Source organism: Manis pentadactyla, chromosome 2 (genome assembly GCF_030020395.1).
Source record: "Manis pentadactyla isolate mManPen7 chromosome 2, mManPen7.hap1, whole genome shotgun sequence".
In the NCBI taxonomy this organism is placed as follows: domain Eukaryota; kingdom Metazoa; phylum Chordata; class Mammalia; order Pholidota; family Manidae; genus Manis; species Manis pentadactyla.
This window is the reverse complement of record NC_080020.1, coordinates 142,943,277-142,964,470: the sequence shown is the minus strand read 5'-3', so window position 1 is coordinate 142,964,470 and position 21,194 is coordinate 142,943,277. Positions and strand designations below refer to the sequence as shown.

Genomic DNA, 21,194 nt, shown 5'->3' with positions numbered 1-21,194 from the left:
GTGAAACAAGCCAAGTGGAGAAAGAGAAATACCAAATGATTTCACTTATCTGGGGAATATAAGAACAAAGGAAAAACTGAAGGATCAAAACAGCAGAATCACAGAACTCAAGAATGGACTAACAGGTACCAAAGGGAAAGGGACTGGGGAGGATGGGTGGGTAGGGAGGGATAAGGGGAGGAGAAGTAGGGGGGTATTAAGATTAGCATGCATGGGGGGTAGGAGAAAAGGGAGGGCTGTACAACACAGAGAATGCAAGTTGGGATTCTACAACATTTTGCTATGCTGATGGACAGTGAGTGTAAAGGGGTTTATAGGGGGGACCTTGTATAGGTGAGAGCCTAGTAAACATAATATTCGTCATGTAAGTGTAGATTAGTGATACCAAAAAAAAAAAAAGGGCAGTTCCTGTGTGGTAACCTCCAATGAGTTCTAACCAAGAGTATAAAGGGCATATAAAAGTGTAGGCAAAGGGTCTGTTTGTGTTTATACAGAGGATCAAAGCCTAACTGGGCTACCCCGAAAATGAACTAAGATACGATATGAAAAAGAACTTCCAACTTCAGCACTCTCTGGAAGACTCATGCCAGAAGATGATCATCAAAAAACCCCAACAAAGATCCACACACTGCTACAGCTGTAGATGCACTCATCCCACCAGTTCCTGGACTTGCCATGGGAATGAGGAAGGAGATATCTAAGCTGGCCTGTGCATACAGTAAAACAACAAATTTGACTGGATCTATACTGTTGGAACTCAATCAAGAATTAGGAGAAGTGCACATTGTAGTGCTCCAAAATCTTACAACTACAGACTATTTACTGTTAAAAGAACATATAGGATGTGAACAGTCCCCAGGAATGGGTTGTTTTAATTTATCTGAATTCTCTCAGACTGTTCAAGTTCAGTTGGACATTATCCACCATATCATAGATAAGTTTTCACAAATGCCTAAGGTGCCTAACTGGTTTTCTTGGTTTCACTGGAGATGGCTGGTAATTACAGGTATGCTTTGGTTACGTAACTGTACTCCTATTATGTTAATGTATGTGCAGAATTTACTTAGTAGTTTAAAAACTATACATGCTGAAGTTACTCTACAAGAAGATATGTCAAAGAAATAATCAATCTTCCCATGTTTTCTTCCGCCTGCTACTTCTATAGCTTTTCTTCTTCCTTCCTATTTACAACCCTTAACTAGAATTCGTGCCTCATATCAAATTTACCGAGTATCATAATTCTTCCAAGTGGTAAAGATACCTCAAGACAAATGCTGGGCATAGAAGCTACAGGGCATAAATATGCAAAGAAATAAAAAGCTAACCATTTCAAACAATAAGGCTTCTCTCTCACTTACCAACTTTACATTTCCCTGTATGGCCCCGGAAGATGACTGGTTAGCCAGAGACGGGTGAGATTCCTCAAGGGAGTAACTACCTAAGTCAGGCACAGTCGCAGGGGGGTCATCAGGTGAGAAATTGGGGATCAACAGAGGTGAGGCTTAGAACCTCACCCCCCCCCGTTCTGAGAGAAATCTTCTGCATACGTGGACGTTTTATTGCCCTGGTCTAGCTTGGATTAACACATAGTCTACAGGCACACACTTGATCATCTACATTTGCTCTCTTACAACACTAAACTATGTTTTCTACCTTTATCTTGTATCTACCTACGACTTCAGCATTTTATTAAAAATAATAATAATAAAGAGAGAAATGTGGTATCCACATATAAATCAAGTATAAAAATCAAATGAGTATTCATATTTTAACTGACTGTTTATAGTTCATAATGCATGAGGAAAACCGAAGGTTTCTGTGATGGCTGCCCTTGTACTGTTCACCATGTAAGAACTTATTCACTATGTAAGAATTTGTACTCCATGTAAGAACTTGTTTGTTATGCCTCAGAAGATTGGAGACTGACAAAAATTAGGCTTGGGGTGGATTAGTGATTGTGCATTGAGCTTTGACTCCCCTATACAGAATTTTATTGTTGTTAACAACCATTTGATTAATGAATATGAGAGCTGCCCTCAGAAAAAAAAAAAAGTATACTCTTCCAATGGTAAAATAATAAGTAACTGGGATGTAATGAATATAGTCAAGATATTGTAACAGCTTGGTATGGTGATAGCTGGTACCTAGAATTGTCATGTATATAAATGTTGAATCACTGTGTTGTACACCTGAAACTAATGTAATGTAATACCGTGTGTCAACTACCCTTCAATAAAAAAATAATTATCTAAAAAAAAAATGTATTCCATTTTTTTAGTCTCCTGCTTTCTCTTGCCTTCTGTTTAAGTTTCTACTGATGTATCTTCAAGCTGAGAGATTATTTCTTCATCCATATCCACTCTACTAATGAGCCCATCAAAGGCATTATGTAATGTAGTTATTGATATATTGGGTCTTAAGTCTGTTACTTTATTTTTTATTTACTGTTTTTATTTTTTGTCTCTGCTTTTCATTTCCCTGGTTTCTTTTTCCTTCTTTCCTGTGGGTCACTTGAACATTTTTTGGAATTCCATTTTGATTTATTTCTAGAGGTTCGAGTATATCTTTTTATAATTTTTTGCATAGTTCTTTTAGGTATTACATTGTATGTAAGTAACTTATCACAATCTAGTCGTGGTATCAAGTTAGAGTGAAGTATAGAAACCTTGCCTTCCTTTTCATCCCTTAACTTCCCCTTCTATAATATAATTGTGTTAATATTTCTCCTTCGTATATCTAGAGCAACATTACACAGTGTTATCATTTTTGCTTCAACTGTCAAACATAAAACTCAAGGAAAGTCTAATGTACTTGCCCATATTTTTTCTTATTGTGTTCTTTTTTCCTTCCTATGTTCCAAGGTTCCTGTTTTTATCATTTCATTTCTGTTTAGAGAACTTTCTGTTGGCAGTCTTTTAGAGTAGGTCTGCTGATGACAAATTGCTATAGTGTTTCTTTATCTTAGAATGTCCTGATTTCCCCTTCACTCCCAAAGGATATTTTCACTGGGTATTGGATTCTAAGATGACAGTTTTTTTTTCTTGCAGTTCTTGAAAAATTTTATGCCAGTCCTTTCAGCATAGTTCCATGGTTTATGATAAGAAATCCACTGTTATTTGAATTGCTATATATGTTTATTTCTCTTTCACTGCTTTCAATTTCTTTTTACACCTCTTTACACCCTTCAGTTGTTTCTTTAGTTTGATGAAAAGTTGTGTATGTGTCATGTTGATCTTATTGGATTTATCCTGTTTGGGGTTGGTCAGCTTCTTCAATCTCTAGGTATATTTTTTTGCCAAATCTGAGAAGCTTTTAGCTATTGTTTTAACGTTATTCAATATTTTTCAGCCCTGATTTTTCTTCTAGGATTCTGATTGACATAATTGTTAAATCTTTTGTTATAATCCTTCAGTTTTTGGGGTTCTATTAATTTTTTCCCCTAGGTTTTTTTTTTCTTTCTGTTCAGATGCGGTAATTTCTGTTGTTATGTTTTCTAGTCATTACTAAGTCTGGTTAGGCACTATCATCTGCAGCAGTTTAAAATAGTTTCCCTTTATTTGGTTCTTAACTCTTATGTGGAATACCTTAAGAACATACAGTATTTTAGAGCCTGTGTTGTTCTATTATTTTTTATTCTATTTTGCTCATTTTCTCATTTTGGTTTATTCTTCATGATTATAACCCAGTATTTTATTCTTCTGAAATTGTTAAAAGTTATTAAAATCATTGTGATATTTATAGTCATGCTGAGTTCTAAAGCAGTGAGGCCCTTGATGATCACTTTATAAGCCATCAGGTAATAAACACCTGGTAAGCCATTCATCAAGGACGGTGGAGCTCTGAAGGACCCATACTGCCTACCTCTGTTCCTTTGAGTTATCTGCCAGGAATATATCATGATCTCATGCTCTTAGATGTTTTAAAATTGAATCTTATCTCAATTCTTCTCCTAATTTTACTCTTAGAAAACGATTTCCAATTTCTTAATTCTAGGAGACTACTAATTTTAGAAAAATACATGTTCATAAATAGTTGTAAAAAGTTGAGTATAAAATGTTTACTTTCCAATCTTGCATATTTTCAATTAGCAAAAATTTGACTTTAGTTCATATATTTTTTGCTTATAGTATTTAAAATACATATTTTCTGAACATGAATAAGTATATTAAGGCAGTACATATTTTTAACAGCACTCAACTATGACATCAACATTGAGGAGGCTGGGTGAAGACATATTCAAAGGAGTGGTAACGAAGGGAATTCAAGATAATTCTGTAGAGCTTTCTGTGGAGAATAAACCCAGGGCAGCTGCTTTCTTCTTTAGGAGCTCCAATTTACCACTGAGATTTTTATCAACTTTAATTGTTCTCAAAACAGTCACTCAAGGTAAGCTTTCAAATGTGCTTGTGGTATAATTTTTCATTAACAGCTAGAAGGGAATACCATATAGTGAAGCAATTCTTATATAGTCATATATGTTTTGCATTTTCAGAATGAGGCTGTAATTTGTTTTATAACATATTGTTAAAAAAACTACTTTTATTTGCTGAATTTGATAAAATGGAGTTGTCGGTTGGATTGTTGTCTCCTCCCAGAAGCCTTTGTTGATTCTCTTCAATCATATCCCCCTAACAGCCTTTGATTACTACTGTGATTGCATTTGCCATGTAGTATTGAAATTGATAGTTAATTATTTTCCACTGGAACAGGTGTTAGCATATTATAGCCCAGGGACCAAATCTGACTCACCAGCTGCTTTGTAAAAAGTTTCATTTGTAAACATCCATGCTGATTTTTTACACATCGTCTGTGACTGTCTCTGCCTTACAATGACAGAGATGAGTGGTTGGCAGCAGAGACTGTGTGGTTCCTGAAACCTGTGATATTGTGTAACCTTTACAGGAAAAGCTTGTCAATCCCTGTACTGGTCTAAATTCACTAAGTTTGTCCTGTTTATTAATGTTACCTCTGCATCTAGAATAGTGCTTGATTATATAATAGTGAATAAGGAAATAAATGAATTAAAAGTGTTCCAATAAAAAAATTTTTTTTGTATTTATAAGTAGTTATCTGTTTTTATTGTAAAGTATAAGAATTTTTCTTAAAGTAAGTTGTACCAGTGCAAACTGTAAATATACCATTTTTCTATATTTCCTGTTTGTTAACCTATATAATTCAGTCTAGTTGGCTCTTTAAGTGGGCAATGACAGTAATTTAATTTTACTACTTTCTCTGAGGATGTTCTGTTTAATTACTCCTGACTAGTCGAACTTTAACAGCAACAAAAACTACAACTGTCTTCTGAGTTATTTTTTCCTTATGGTTATAGTTCTCAAGGTTTGTACATATTGGGTGGTAACTGTTTGAAAGATCATTTATGAACGGGGCTATTAACTCAAAGTAAAGTTCACCACATATCAACATTTATTATAAAATCATTTGATAAAATACAATGTTCATTAGTGATAAAACTAATGAAATAGAGAAAACAGGAGGGAATTAGGCACTCCCTGTTACTACTCCTGTACAGTATCATATTAGACATGCTGACCTATAAATGCTGTGACCCATAAAAAGATAAACATTCAAAGGGATTAGACAAAAATCTTTAATTTGTGAATTCTGTGGCTATAAAAATTGAGGATATTCAAAGAAACTAAGAAATGTATTGAATATATGTGCTATGGTTTGAATATTTGTGTCTTCCTCGATATTCCTATTGTGAAATCCAAACCCCTAGAGATCGATGATGGTATTAGAAGGTGGGGCACTGGGGAGGTGCTTAGGTGAAGTCCTCGTGAATGGGGTCAGTACCTGTATAAAAGAGACGCCATAGAAAAGCCTAGCCCCTTGCACCATTTATGGGAACAGAAGAGGTCCCAGGCTACCAGCCAGGAGGAGGGCCTTCACCAGAACGTGGTCACATGGGCGCCTTCGTCTTGCACTTCCCAGCCTCCAGGACTGTTAGTCATACATTTCTGTTGTTTATAAACCACCCAGTCTCTGATATTTTGTTATAGTAACCTGAATGAACTAAGATAGAATTTGTGTTTCAGAAATTGAGCTCCAGGGCAAGTTCACAAAAATCTGTTGACTTTGAATATCATGACTATCTCTTACTATCTGTGACTGTAGTATGACTACTATGACTATCAGTCATAACCAGCCATAATATATGTGAATAAACAAGTCTTGTTCATGTAGGCAGAACAAAAAATGTAAAATGTGGACGTTGATCTAATATGGTACCTATAAACCTCATCCTTTGTGAACTGTAACAGGGCATAAATAAGGATATGGGTAAATAATAGATGAATGAAAAGGTTAAAAATATTATTGCTGAAGTTAATGGCAGAAATAAAGGACATTTATTTTTCTTCCCAGGAAGACCAAGTATATTAAGAAATATAATACTGCATGTACAATTTCAATAATACTAATTGAAAATCTAATATAGTTTGTGTAAATTGAGGAAGTGGTAGGAAAGTTTGAAAAGATTGTAAGGAAATATATTAATTCAAAATAAGTAAAAGAGCAATGCTGGGGCAGCGGCTTGCCTTAGCAGATTTTACAACAGTTGTGTGGAGTCAGGCAAGATGGCAAAGAAGAAGATCCTGAGCTCACCTCCTGCCATGGACACACTGAGGCTGAGACTACCACCTGGCAGCTCTGTCTGAGAACAGCCTGGAGACCAGCATAAAGAAAAGCCAGTATGGGAACAGTAAGGGGCAGAGCCTCAGTCTGGTTGGGATCCAAATGCCCAGCGCAGTGGCCCATAAGCAGGAGGGATATAACAGGTGAGGGTTCAAGCCTCGCATGGGTCAGTCCCCACTCCCCCCACTGGAGTTCTGTGCTGGGAAGCCAAGTTCTCATAATGTCTGCTTTGAAAATTAGTGAGGCTTAACTCCAGAAGAGCTAGAGAACTATAGGAAACCAGCTGTCCTCTTTTAAGGGATCCACACATAATCTCATTTGCTCCAAAACCCAGTACAGAGTCAGCAGTTTAAAAACTGCCTGGGCCATTATTGAAGGAGACTTACTGACTAATTTTAGGGCAGGTACTGGAGGGGCAGGGACCTGTATGAACTTTCTCTGGGACTGGAAGTGGTGGCAGGTGCCAGTTTTCTAGACTTCTTCAACCTAGCTGGCCCAGGGCTGCAGGTGCCAGTTCTGGCACTGTTCATCAGCCTTGCCAGTACTGCTAGCCCCTTGCTATCATTCTCTGTGGACCCACCCCTGCAGGGGCCCCTCCAAAGTGGCTCCACCCCAACATATACAGTGGGCATTATTGGCCAGGACCAGCCCCCCTGCCACATAGCTACTACCCTGCCACATCCAGTGGGTAGTCTTACCTTGGACTGTTGCCTTCTCCAGGCAACTGCTGCCAGGGGGCTGGGGAAGGGAACAGAGGGGATCCCCACCCAGAAGTCACCTGGAACTTACTGCCAAGCCTCCCCGCCAGTCACAGTACACCAGGGCTATCCACCCACCACATATCCACAACAGCCATAGGGCTACCCCACCCATGGCATGCCTGCAGTAGTTAGTCATGGCTGAGCACTACAGCCAGCAGGTCAGTCTATCACTAGCATTCCCTTAGAGCTGTGGCCCAGTCACAGTGGGATGGTGCACACAGCCCACACAGAGGACACCCTGGAACACCTGGTTTTGGTGACTGGGGGGATTGTGCTTCTGGGCCCCAGAGGATGCCTTCTACTTTAAGCCACCATCTTGAAGATGAGGAGACAACTGCCCCACCGAATGCTTAGAAACAAACACGGTCACACAAAATGAGGAAATACAGACATAACTTCCAAATAAAAGAAAAGACAAAACCTCAGTAAAAGAACCAAATGAAAGAGAGATAAGCAATATACCTGATAAAGAGTTCAAAGTAATGGTCATAAAGATGCTCACCAAATTTGGGAGAAGAGTGGATGAACTTCAACAAAGTGGAGATATTAAAAAGAACCAATCAGAGGTAAGAATACAAAAACTGAAATGAATAATAAACTAGAGGGAACCAACCGCAGGTCAGAGGGTGCAGATAAATGAACAGGTCAGCAGCCAGGGAGACGGCAGAGGAAATCAGGCTGAATGCAGAAACAGAAGATAGAAAGTCCATCACCATGAAACTGGCCTCATGAATATTAAAGGGACTTCTTTGAGCAGAAACAAAAAGTCTATAACTAAAAGTAAGAAAACTGAAAAATTTTCACTGGCCAAAACAAACACAGGAAAGGTTGTAGATTATCTTAAAAAGCCAGTGTGAAGGTTAAAAGACACAGTGGTAAAATCAACCATATATATAGTAATTAGTTAAGGGATATGCAAGATAAAAGAATGTAAAATATGTCAAATGCATAAAATGTGGGGGGAAGTGTAAAAATCTGATACTTTTAGATTGCATTAAAATTTGAGACCATCAACTTAAACTGCTATGTACATGGGATGCTATATGTGATCTTTGTGGGAACCACAACCAAACACATAATAGATACACACATAAAGAAGGGAACCCAACCATAACACTGAAGAAAGTCACAAAGGAAGAGAGCAAGAGAAGACAACAAGAACTACAAGAACAACCGGAAGGCAATCAACAAGGTGGTGGTAAGCACATACCTGTCAATACATGGGGCCACCTCAGACTGAAAAGCTTTTGCCCAGCAAAGGATACCATAAGCAAAACAAAAAAGGCAACCTACAGAATGGGAGAAATACTGCCAAATGATTTATCTGATAAGGGGTTAATATCCAAAATATACGAAGAACTCATAAATCTCAACACCAGAAATACAAAAAACAATCTGATAAAAATGGGCAGAGCACCTGAACAGACATTTCTCCAAAGAAGACATATAGGTGGCCAACAAACACATCAAAAGATGCTCACTAATATCCATAATCCTCAGGGATTGCAAATCAAAACCACAGTAAGATGTTACCTCACACCTGTTTAAATGGCAATTATCAAAAAGTGTTCACGAGGATGTGGAGGAAAGGGAGCCCTCCTACCCAGTTGGTGGGAATGTAAATTAGTGCAACCACTGTGGGAAGCAGTATGGAGCTTCCTCAAAAAATTAAAAATAGAACTACTATATGATGCAATAATTACACTTTTAAACAGGAATTTGCACCCCCAGTTTCATTGCGGCATTATTTACAAAAGCCAAGATATGGAAGCAACCTAAGTGTCTACCAGTAGATGAATGGATAAAGAAGATGTTGTACGTTTACACCATGGATATTACTCAGCCATAAGAAATAATGAAATCTTGACAGGGTGGATGGGCCTTGAGGGTATTATGCTCAGTGAAATCAGTCAGAGAAAGACAAACACCATTTTATTTAATTGATTTGTGATACCTAAAAATCAAAATGAACAAACAATACAAAACAGAAAGAGACTCAAATACAGAAAACAAACTGGTGGTTGCCATATGGGGACAGGGCAGGGGAATGGATGAAATAGATGAAGATCATCAAGAGGTACAATCTTCCAATGATACATAAGTCACAGGGATAAAAAACAGCATGGAGAATATCGTCAGTAATACTGTCAACTTTGGAAGGTGACACATGGTAACCACACTTACGGTGAGCCTTTCATAATGTATGTAAATGTGGAACCACTATGTGGTGCACCTGACTAATAACAATATTGTAAGTTCAGCTATATACCTCCATTAAAAAAAAAAATCCTGATAATGATAAATGAATAATATTGATTAAAACATCAAGAAAGGATAATGGGAATGTTAAGTCCTGAATGACACAAAACGGGCACTTTAAATATATTGTTGTATTAATGAATTTCATTCTTCCTTGTGCAAGTCACTTTTTTAAAAACGTAGTATCATAAGAATGCCCCTGCTCTCAAAGATACTTGAATCAAGTGGGTAAGTAGATTGTCATTCATTTTGCTTTATCTTATAATTAACAACTCGAAGTTTAAGGAGTGTGCTTCTTGTTAATGAGAAACAATAAGCTACTTCTAGTGGAATGAGAGAGCGCATCAGGAGAGGGTTTAGTATAAGGAGTTGGGATTTGAGCTGAACCATCAAGGGTTTTAGGATTTCATAGGCAGAAAGAAAAGAGAAAGGCCATTCCAGAGAGAACAGAGTGAGCAAATGCCTGCACTGTGAAAGAGCCCGGCCTGCAAGAGTCCAGGGAGCTGTGCATGCATGCAGAGATGTAGGTCGCACAGCTGCTCTTCAAGTGCTGTTACGGGAGCCTCTAAAAATACTTGCTTTGGTTTAACTTCTCTTAAAAACATACAAGTTATGTCATACCATGTTTTTCTGCAACTTAATATTTTCACTCAACAGTGTGTTTGCAATTTATTCCTATCAACACCCATATGGAGTGAATTTTGAGCTCTGTGAGAAAATTGGTTATAAGCAAAGCCTTCCTCCAGAGTTCACGTAATGTTATGTCTTGCCCATCCTACTCACCTCATAGCTATCTCATTTTTATTTCTAGTGAATTTTGTTCAATTTATAGGTTATTTTAATTTTTAATAGCTTAAATTACTTTTCAGTCAGGATGCCTCTTTGCAGAATAGATTTAAGGTTTTTCTATCTTGTAGCCTTTTTGGTGACATCTTTGTGAGAAGATAGACAACTTCTAATAGTCTTTGGTCATTTTTTTAAATAGGGTATTTCTGTAAACTTTATATTTTTAAGTGTAACCTTAACTTTAAGATATAAAATGGAATTTGAAAAATCAGACTAAATTATTACCCATTAATTGAAGAAGCTGCAAGAGACATATGCTTGTTACTGTCACCTAAATACATGAATACGGAATTGATGCTGTTCCCTTAGTTTGAAAAATTATTTGTTTAGGTGTTTTTTCTGATTATAAAAATGGCTTTAAATTTTTAAAGAAATACCTGAGAGACCACCCAGAATTCATTTAGAATTATGTATTAGACCTATTTTTTAAATCACCTAGGGGAGTCCAGAGGTATTAGTATATAAATTGGTGGTTGAAGGTAATCTTCTAGGTCTGATTTGATAACAGACAAGCTCTGAGAGCTAGAATCAAATTTTTTTTTTCTGGATAATTATTTTTTATTGAAGGGTAGTTGACACACAGTATTACATTAGTTTCAGGTGTACAACACAGTGATTCAACATTTGTATACATGATAATTCTAGGTACCAGCTATCACCATACCAAGTTGTTACAATATTTTGACTATATTCCTTATGCTATACTAGAATCAAATTTTTAACACTAGTTAAAACACCACCAATCAGAATGAGTATGATTAACTGAAAATGTGTTGGATATCTTACTAAAAATCTGTACACTAAAAAAATTTAAATGTGTTTTAAAAGTTAGGTTGCCTTGTGTACAAAAATGACCACCCTCCATTAACTGACAAATTTTGATTTTGATTAGCTGACAAAGCTCATAAAGAGGAATTTGGTTCCCCAAAGTTAGAAAACCTACCCCCAATTTGCCATTTTATGACAGATTCATCTGTGATTAATTTTTGTTCAATTCATTTTTTTCTGTAGCATTTTTTTAAAAAATAGTGTTTATGGCAAAATATTAACTGCCAAATCTAAATGGAACTAAAACATGGGTAGCTTTTATAACATTTTTTCTCTGTTTCCTGTGTTCGAAAATCAGTTCATAATTACTCTTTTGAAATTAAAAGTATTATTTTTTAATGGAAGCCTTGAGAAATTTAAAAACTGTGCTACCTTCCGAGGGAAATAAGAGAACCCAGAGAAGCCCCAAATCCTTTGGTTACTACTAAAAAGGACATGCTTTTGTAGTGCATCCTAGCAGTCTGTCTCAAGGAAGAGCAGCTCTGTGGGCTAAATAATAGATGTGATTCAAGACAAAAGGAGCTGTTGTGGCCTGTATGTATAAATGTTTGAGAAATTTGGGAGTAACTGAAGTTTTATAATTTTACTACTTTAATGACCTTGTGGACATTACGAATCTCTATAACTTGTATATACTCTGTGCAATACAACACTTCCCAAACTTATCTAACTTTCAATCCTTTGTGAAAGCAATATACAGGACTGATTTTCTGAGGAAGACAGTTTAGGAAATGCTGTCTAACAGTTTATGAGGCGCCGTTGTAATACTGTATGAAGATTTACACTCTCCCTACTTCCATGTTTCAGGGAGAGAAAATTGATATTAAGAAAAGTGAGTGGTTCCAGTTCCTAGAAGTTTCAAGTTCCTTTTTGACTTTGTGTTTTCTGCTTTCATTCATTGTCAGATGCTGCAGAGAGGTTCAGTAGGCTGAGGGCTAAAAGGAGGCTGTTGGATCACAAGTTGTATTATCTTGGGATACAGGAAAGCAGGCCAAATAAAAGAGCCAGTAACAGGAAGAAGAAATCTAGTAAATGCTATTAGGAGAAATGATTATAAGTATGGAGGAATATAAACTTTAGATATACTGTGCTGCATCAAATTCTGGGAGAGCTAAAAATTTAAACATAAAAATCTTAAATCAAAACAATAGACTTGTCTTGACTCTGGTAAAAAGATATTTCCTATTTATGAAATAGAAGTGTCAGTTACAGGATTGGTAAATTTAATAGAAGAAGAGAAAATAGATATATATGTTGGATAACATACTATTAAATGCTTAATACCCCAAATGTATATAAATCTGTAAATTAATCCCTGGCTTACATTGAATGGATAGTGCAAATAGATTGTTTATATAAGAACAGTGTAGCTAATAACACTTGTGAAATTGTTAATTTCACAATATAATGCTAAGCCCTTTATATCTTATCCCTGAATATTATTATCCCCATATTAGTAGTTTTTAGTTTACAGAGGTTTGTAATTGTGCCAAGGACACAGAACTAGTATTTGAAGTCTGATTAAGCTCAGCTCTCTCATTTCTGAAGTCCACTCTCTTGACCCTACTAGATGACTTCCTAAGAGCATATACTTCCTGAGATAATCAAATAATCATAATAAATACTTACATAACACTTACTATTTTACAGGCTAAACACTTTACATATACTAAATCATTTCATCCTTACAGAAGGTCAGTATTATCTCAAATTTATAGATGAGGAAATTGAGTCATAGAGATGTTAAGTCTGCATTCTTACTGTGCTATGCTGAATCTCTGAAATAAAATTTAACGGTAAGATAAAACTCCATATCCATTACACTCACAAAAGCAAAATGACTGACTGTAATATGTCACTCAGAGGAAACTGGTGCAGTTTTGGTTATAGTGTAAATTATAATCATTTTTGAAGTACAGGATGCATACAGGAGCCACCAAAATGTATCATAACCTTTAATAAGATTTATTGCAAGGAAATAATTCAAAATGGAAAAAAAGTTCAAAGGTGTTAATATGCTGTCTGTAATAATGATAAAGGATAAAACACTGGCAAAGCCACAGTGGAATAATGAAAGACATGAACATCAAATAAATTATTGCACTGTTGCTGGCATTTTTCTAGTTATTCACTTTGTTTTTTCAAATTTATTCCTCATAAAGACCTCATGAAATAGTGTTGTCTTTCTTACAGAAGAGCAAACCGGGGGCCAGGCAAATGTAAGGGACCCAGATCTTTCTTGACCTCAAAAAATCAAGCCCTTAATGTATATCATTCATGAGGACAGTAGAATGTTATAGGTCATTAGCAATTGTAAGTATGTAGATGTAGGAATCAACATGAAGACATTTTAATTAATAAAACCTTCAGTATGTACATGCCAATTTGATCTATGTAAAGATATGATAATTAAAAGAGGTCATAAGAATCTTATTGATAGAATTATTTGTTTTAGGGACAGTTTTCTTCTCTTTTTAATTAAATATACTCTCTTTCTTAAAAATGTGTTCATCAAGGCCAGTTCTGCTGTCCTACCATTATTCAACCCTTATCCCTCAACTTATACAGATTTATATGTTATAAATTACATACTTATACTTCAGGCCTAGAGAAATCTAGGGAATTATTGCCATTCTCAGATAACAGACATGTTTTACCTTGGTAAGATAGCATAAAATATACTAGTTAAGAACTTCAAAATTCTAGAGTCAGAATTTTTTGAATTTCAGCCCATCGGTAGCTATGTAATACTGGGCAGGTACCTTTTTTGTATTTATACCACAATTTTTTTTTAAAGATTAAATAAGAATTAATGAAAAGGGTTAACAAAGAGTCTGGCATATAGTAAGCTCTTAATCTAGCTTCTACCATCATGAACATTACTATTATTATGTAACTTCTAAGAGCTGGTTTTACTTGAGATCATAATTGAGGTCTATTAAACTGCACTAGATTTTTATTACTGCATAATAAACCACCAAACATTAAGTTGCTTAAAACAACAGCCATTTTATTTACTAGCTCACAATTGTTTAGGTAGGTCATTTGGGCTCAGCACCGCCGGGTGACTGGCTGGGCTTCCCTGATCTTGGATGGGCTGCTCACACATCCCAGGCCAGTCTCCACCTGGTCTCATTCTCAGGTGGGCTAGCCTGGGCCTGTTTACATGGTGTCAGAGGACTGCCCAGCTGGAAAGTAAGCCTCTTGACACCCAGGCACAAGCATCAAACCCATAAATGTCATTTCTGCTGTATTCTATTGGTTGGTCAAAAGGTTAGCCCAGAGTCAGATGGTGGGCCGTATAGAGTTCAGCTTCTGATAGGAGTTGTTGCAAAGAGTATCTAATTATTTTTTTAATCTACCATATAGACTAAGTAATGGAAAGCCTTATTTCATACAGCATAAGATCAACTGATTGACTTTTGATGAGGAATAAAAGTTATAGCTGACAGAGGACTTTTTTTAAAGACTTAAAAATACAACCTTTTCATTAAAAAATCAGTTTTGGTGTAATTGGTAGCTACAATTTTTTACAGTAACACCTTTTGAAGTCAAATAGGTCTTGTTTTTAGAAAATCTTCACTGTTAGGGAAATTAAAATAAAGATACCATTTTTAATTCTCCCTAAAAGATAAGGCCACTTAAAAAAAAAAAAACAAATACCAAGACATCCTACAGTATGAGAGAATATATTCATAAATGACAGATCCAATAAAGGATTGACATCCAAAATATATAAAGAGCTCATGCACCTCAACAAACAAAAAGCAAATAATCCAATTAAAAAATGGGCACAGGATCTGAACAGACACTTCTCCAAAGAAGAAATTCAGATGGCCAACAGGCACATGAAAAGATGCTCCACATTGCTAATCATCAGGGAAATGCAAATTAAAATCACAATGAGATATCACCTCACACCAGTAAGGATGGCCACCATCCAAAAGACAAACAACAACAAATGGTGGTGAGGTTGTGGAAAAAGGGGAACCCTCCTACACTGCTGGTGGGAATGTAAACTAGTTCAACCATTGTGGAAAGCAGTATGGAGGTTCCTCAAAATGCTCAAAATAGAAATACCATTTGACCCAGGTATTCCATTCCTAGGGATTTACCCTAAGAATGCAGTAGCCCAGTTTGAAAAAGACATATGCATGCACCCCTATGTTTTTCACAGCACTATTTACAATAGACAAGAAATGGAAGCAACCTAAGTCTCTATCAGTAGATGAATAGATAAAGAAGATGTGGTACATATACACAATGGAATATTATTCAGCCATAAGAAGAAAACAAATCCTACCATTTGCAACAACATGGATGGAGCTAGAGGGTATTATGCTCAGTGAAATAAGCCAGGTGGAAAAAGACAAGTATCAAATGATTTCACTCATCTGTGGAGTATAAGAACAAAGAAAAAAACTGAAGGAACAAAAGAGCATCAGACTCACAGAACCCAAGAATGAACTAACTGTTACCAAAGGGAAAGGGACTGGGGAGGATGGGTGGGAAGGGAGGAACAAGGGGGATAAAAGGGGCATTAGGATCAGCAGACATAATGTAGGGGGTGGGGAGCACGGGGGGGGGGCTGTACAACTCAGAGAAGACAAGTAGTGATTCTACAACATCTTACTACCCTGATGGACAGTGACTGTAATGGGGTATGTGGTGGGGTCTTGATGATGATGGGAGTCTAGTAACCATAATGTCGCTCATGTAATTGTAGATTAATGATACCAAAATAAAACAAATGCCATTTTCCTACCACCCCCCAAATTAATAAAGGACAACTTCTTAGGTTTTCAAACATGCTCTTATCATATAGCCTTCAACCTACTTAAGAAGTCTCAGAGAATGTATAATAAGAAGTGAAGTAATTTGCATCGGATACAGTAGGTGGCACTGTGATAAAAGCTTTTGTTTCTGGGTAGACTTGAGTCCTGGGTTCCCTTCTGCTTGAGCTGTTTCTAAATAAGGCAAGTCTGAACACAATCCAGCAACTTTGCTTATCCTAATTACACATGTATTTGCAATGTTTTATTTTATTAAATTACAAAAATTAAGTACAGTAATTTCAGGATTCTTTGCACTGAATTCTACCAAAAGTAAAAGTGGAGTGCACTATAAATAGAACCAGTGGCACATCTTCATTTCTCAAAATTCTTTTGTATCTATTTTAATTTTACATAGGTCATTCTCAGCTTCTCATTCTTAATAATTAGGATTTTTAGTTTTTTGTTTACATGAGCTGAAACACAAAGAAGAAATGCTACATGAAGCTAGGAGACAGTAAATTTGAATAGGGTGATTCTGTCCTACTTTCAAAGTATTTCAAGGCACTATCAAGCATTCTTTAAACAAAATCTCAGTAGGAAAATTAACTTGAACAGCATGAACAGCTTTTTATTCATATGAACAGTAGGTTGAAGGAGAGTTTTAGAAAACTGGAATATTACCATCCATAAAGTCGTTCAGAGTAATGACTCGGGTTGTTTGGTGTACTGGGGACTCTGTTCTAGCAGTTGCCGTCAGAGCACTGGCCTTGGGAAAATCTTGCTGCCATTGTTAATGGCAGATATATCACGAAAAGACACCTGAGAGCATATCCAGTCTTCTGTGAATGGCTAATGTTTAATGTTTACTAGGAGACAAAATCCTTATTGAAAACTCATTTAGGGATTAAAGATGGTGGTGTGAGAGGTGAGACAGAGGCTTACTCCTAAAACCACATGTAATACAAAAATATAATTAATACAACTAATACTGAAAGAGCAACAAGAAAGAGGACTGTGCTGACTGCATACAACTGGAGAAAAGAGCAGACTTCATGGAACAGGGTAATGTACCAATGCTGTGGACCAGCAGGACCCAAGCCCTACACCCTCTCCAGTTCACTGGCTGGAGTAAAAGAAACGGAGCAGGGATGGAGTGGAGGCCCGAGACTGCTGAATGCCTAACTCCAGAGATATGCTCTGGGAGCACAAACCTACATTTCATGGTGCTTTCATGGTACTCTCGTACTTAGGGGGTTGGAAAGCTAAGACAGGCAGGATTCCTGGAGAGACTGAGATTCCAGCCACTTGTGGAAATCAGGGATCCATATCTGGCTGCTCTCAGACAAAAGGTGGGCAGTCTGAGACCTCCTAACAAAGAAGCCCTTAGCAAGAGGGCTGCTAAAGGGGCAAGGATTGCACAGAGCATACTGCTCAGGAGAAAGGACAGGTAGACAAAATTGTCTGGGTGCACTCTGCCCAGCAGATTGGAAGCTTTCACGATCTTCAGGTACTCCAGCACCCTGCCTGGCTACACAGCTCCAAGGACCCCCTCTGCGATATGCAGCCTACTGTACCTTTCTCCCAGCCAGCCCCACCTGGCTTGTGAACTGGCAAACCCTACCCTGGTGTTAGGCCAGTCAGAGGGGAGATCTATGTACAGAAACTACAAATGCAAAGCACAGAGGCTTATACCTATGTGCTTGGCCCACTGGTTCAGGCAGTGTAGACAGGCATAGCAGCTGGGAAGCAGGAAACAGATCTTTCCTCCCCCCAGGCACCAATACTACTCTCCTGTGACCCCCAACATTGTTTCAGGGACTGAGAAATTCCAGAGAGTAGAGCTTCTGGGCACCAGAGGGCGTCATATACAAATATGAAATGCCAAAGGAACCAGGATCGAAGAAAAATTATTAATACAACTCCTGAGAAAGATTTAAATGACATCGACCTCATGAATCTTCCTGAAAGGGAGTTCAAAATAAAAATCATTAAAATGCTCATGGAGGTACAGAAAGATATTCAAGAACTAAGGAATGAATTCCCATCAGAGATCCAATCGTTGAAGAGCACAATGGAGGGTATTAAAAGCACATTGGATATAGTGGAGGAGAAGATAAATGAAATAGAAACTATAGAAGAGGAATACAAAGAAGGTGAGGCACAGAGAGAAAAAAGGATCTCTTAAAATGAAAGAATATTGAGAGAACTGTGTGACCAATCCAAACAGAACAATATTCGCATTATAGGGGTACTGGAAGAAGAAGAGAGAGAAAAAGGGAAAGGAAGTGTCTTTGAGGAGGTAATTGCTGAAAACTTCCCCTACTGGGGGAGGAAATAGTCTCTGACAGCATGGAGTTACACAGAACTCCCAACACAAGGGACCCAAGGAGGATAACACCAAGACATATAGTAATTAAAATGGCAAAGATCAAGGGTAAGGACAGACTATTAAAAGCAGCCAGAGAGAGAAATAAGATCACATAAAAAGGACAGCCCATCAGGCTATCATCAGACTTCTGAGCAGAAACCTTACAGGCCAGAAGGGAGTGGCATGATGTATTTAATACAATGAAGCAGAAGGGCCTCAAACCAAGATTACTTTATCTGGCAAGATTATCATTTAAATTTGAAGGAGGGAGTAAACAATTTCCAGATAAGCAAGAGCTGAGAGAATTTACTTCCCCCAAACCATCTCTACAGTGTATTTTGGAGGGAATGATATAGATGGAAGAGTTCCTAAGGTTTAACAGCTGTCACCAGAGGTAATAAAACCACACTAAAGAAAGTAGAACAGCTGATTACTAAGCAAATGCAAAATTAAATTAACTATCCCCAAAGTCTATCAAGGGATAGACAAAGAGTACAGAATATGATACCTACTATATAAAGACTGGAGGAGGAAGAAAAAGGAGAAAAAAAAAGAACATTTAGATTGTATTTGTAATAGCATATTAAGTGAGTTAAGTTAGACTCTTAGTAAGGAAGTTAACCTTGAACCTTTGGTAACCACGAATCTAAAGCCTGCAATGGGAATAAGTACATACTTATTGATAATCATCCTAAGTGTAAATGGATGGAATGCACCAATCAAAAGACATATAGTCACTGAATGGATAAAAAAAACAAGACCCATCTATATGCTGCCTACAAGAGACTCACTTTAAGCCCCAAGACATACACAGACTAAAAGTCAAGGGATGGAAAAAGATATTTCATGTAACTAATAAGGAGAAAAAAGCAGGAGGTAAGTACTTGTATCAGACAAAATAGACTTCAAAACAAAGAAAGTCACAAGAGACAAAGAAGGACATTACATAATGATAAAAGGGTCAATCCAAAAAGAAGATATAACCATTATAAATATCTATGCACACAACACAGGAGCACCTACATATGTGAAACAAATGCTAACAGAATTAAAAGGGGAAATAGAATGCAGTGCATTCATTCTAGGAGACTTCAACACTCCACTCACTCTGAAGGACAGATCAACCAGACAGAAAATAAGTAAGGAGACAGAGGCATTGAACAACACATTAGAATGGATAGACCTAACAGACATCTACAGAACTCTACGCCCAACAGTATCAGAATACACATTCTTCTCAAGTGCACATGGAACATTTCCAAGAATAGATCATATACTAGGCCACAAAAAGAGCCTTGGTAAATTTAAAAAGATTGAAATTGTACCAAGCAGCTACTCAGATCACAAAGGTATGAAACAAGAAATGAATAACACAAAGAAAACAAAAAGGCTCACAAACACATGGAGGCTTCACAGCATGCTCCTAAATAACCAATGGATCACTGACCAAATAAAAACAGAAATCAAGCAATATATGGAGACAAATGACAACAATAATTCAACACTGCAAAATCTGTGGGATGCAGTGAAGGCTGTGCTAAGAGGACAGTATATTGCAATACAGGCCTACCTCAGGAATGAAGAAGAATCCCATATGAGCAGTCTAAACTCACAATTAACAAACCTAGAAAAAGAAGAACAAATGAGGCCCAAAGTCAGTAGAAGGAGGGACATAATAAAATTGGAGCAGAAATAAAATCAAGAATAATAAAACAATAGGAAGAATCAATGAAAGCAAGAGCAAAGAGAAAATCATTTCTCTTTGAGAAAATAGACAAAATAGATAAACCTCTAGACAGACTTACCAGGAAAAAAAGAGAATCTACTCACATAAACAGAATCAGAAATGAGAAAGGATAAATCACTATGGACTCCACAGAAATACAAAGAATTAGAGAATACTATGAAAAATTATATGCTAACAAACCGATTACCTAAAAGAAATAGACAACTTTCTAGAAAAATACAACCTTCCAAGGCTGACCCAGAAACAAACAGAAAATCTGAACAGACCAATTACCAGCAACAGCATTGAATCAGTAGTCAAAAACCTACCAAAGAATTTTATCAAACATTTAGTGAAGACCTAATACCCATCCTCCTGATAGTTTTTCAGGGTAGAAGAAGAGGGAATACATCTAAACTCATTCTGTGAGGCCAGCATCACTCTAATACCAAAACCAGGCAAAGACACCACAAAAAAATAAAATTACAGACCTATATCCCTGATGAACATAGATGCAAAAATACTCAACAAAATATTAGCAAACCAAATTCAAAAATACATCAAAAGGATCATCCATCATGATCAAGTAGGACTTATTCCAGGAATACAAGGATGGTACAACATTCGAAAATCCATCAACATCATCCACCACATCAACAAAAAGAAGGACAAAAACCACATGATCATCTCCATAGATGCTGAAAAACCATTTGACAAAATTCAACATCCATTCATGATAAAAACTCTCAACAAAATGGATACAGAGGGCAGCAAATACCTCAACATAATAAAGTCCGTATATGAGAAATTCACAGCCAACATCATACTTAACAGCAAGAAGCTGAAAGCTTTTCCTTTAAGATTGGGAACAAGACAGGGAATCCAAATCTCCCCACTTCTATTCAACATATATGGAGGTCCTAGCCATGGCAGTCAGACAACACAAAGAAATAAAAGGCATCCAGATTGGCAAGGAA

General features: G+C 36.9%; 1 protein-coding gene across 7 annotated transcripts in view; it reads left to right on the top strand.

Annotated features, from left to right (window-relative positions):
- Nucleotides 1–21,194, top strand: part of CCDC138 (coiled-coil domain containing 138) — a 146,139-nt gene that overhangs the window by 83,456 nt on the left and 41,489 nt on the right. For all 7 annotated transcript variants that reach the window (XM_057496870.1, XM_057496869.1, XM_057496873.1 and 4 more), the window contains one exon: nucleotides 4,191–4,386. In XM_057496870.1, the coding sequence (XP_057352853.1) occupies nucleotides 4,191–4,386 (196 nt within the window). The remainder of the gene's footprint in view (nucleotides 1–4,190; nucleotides 4,387–21,194) is intronic.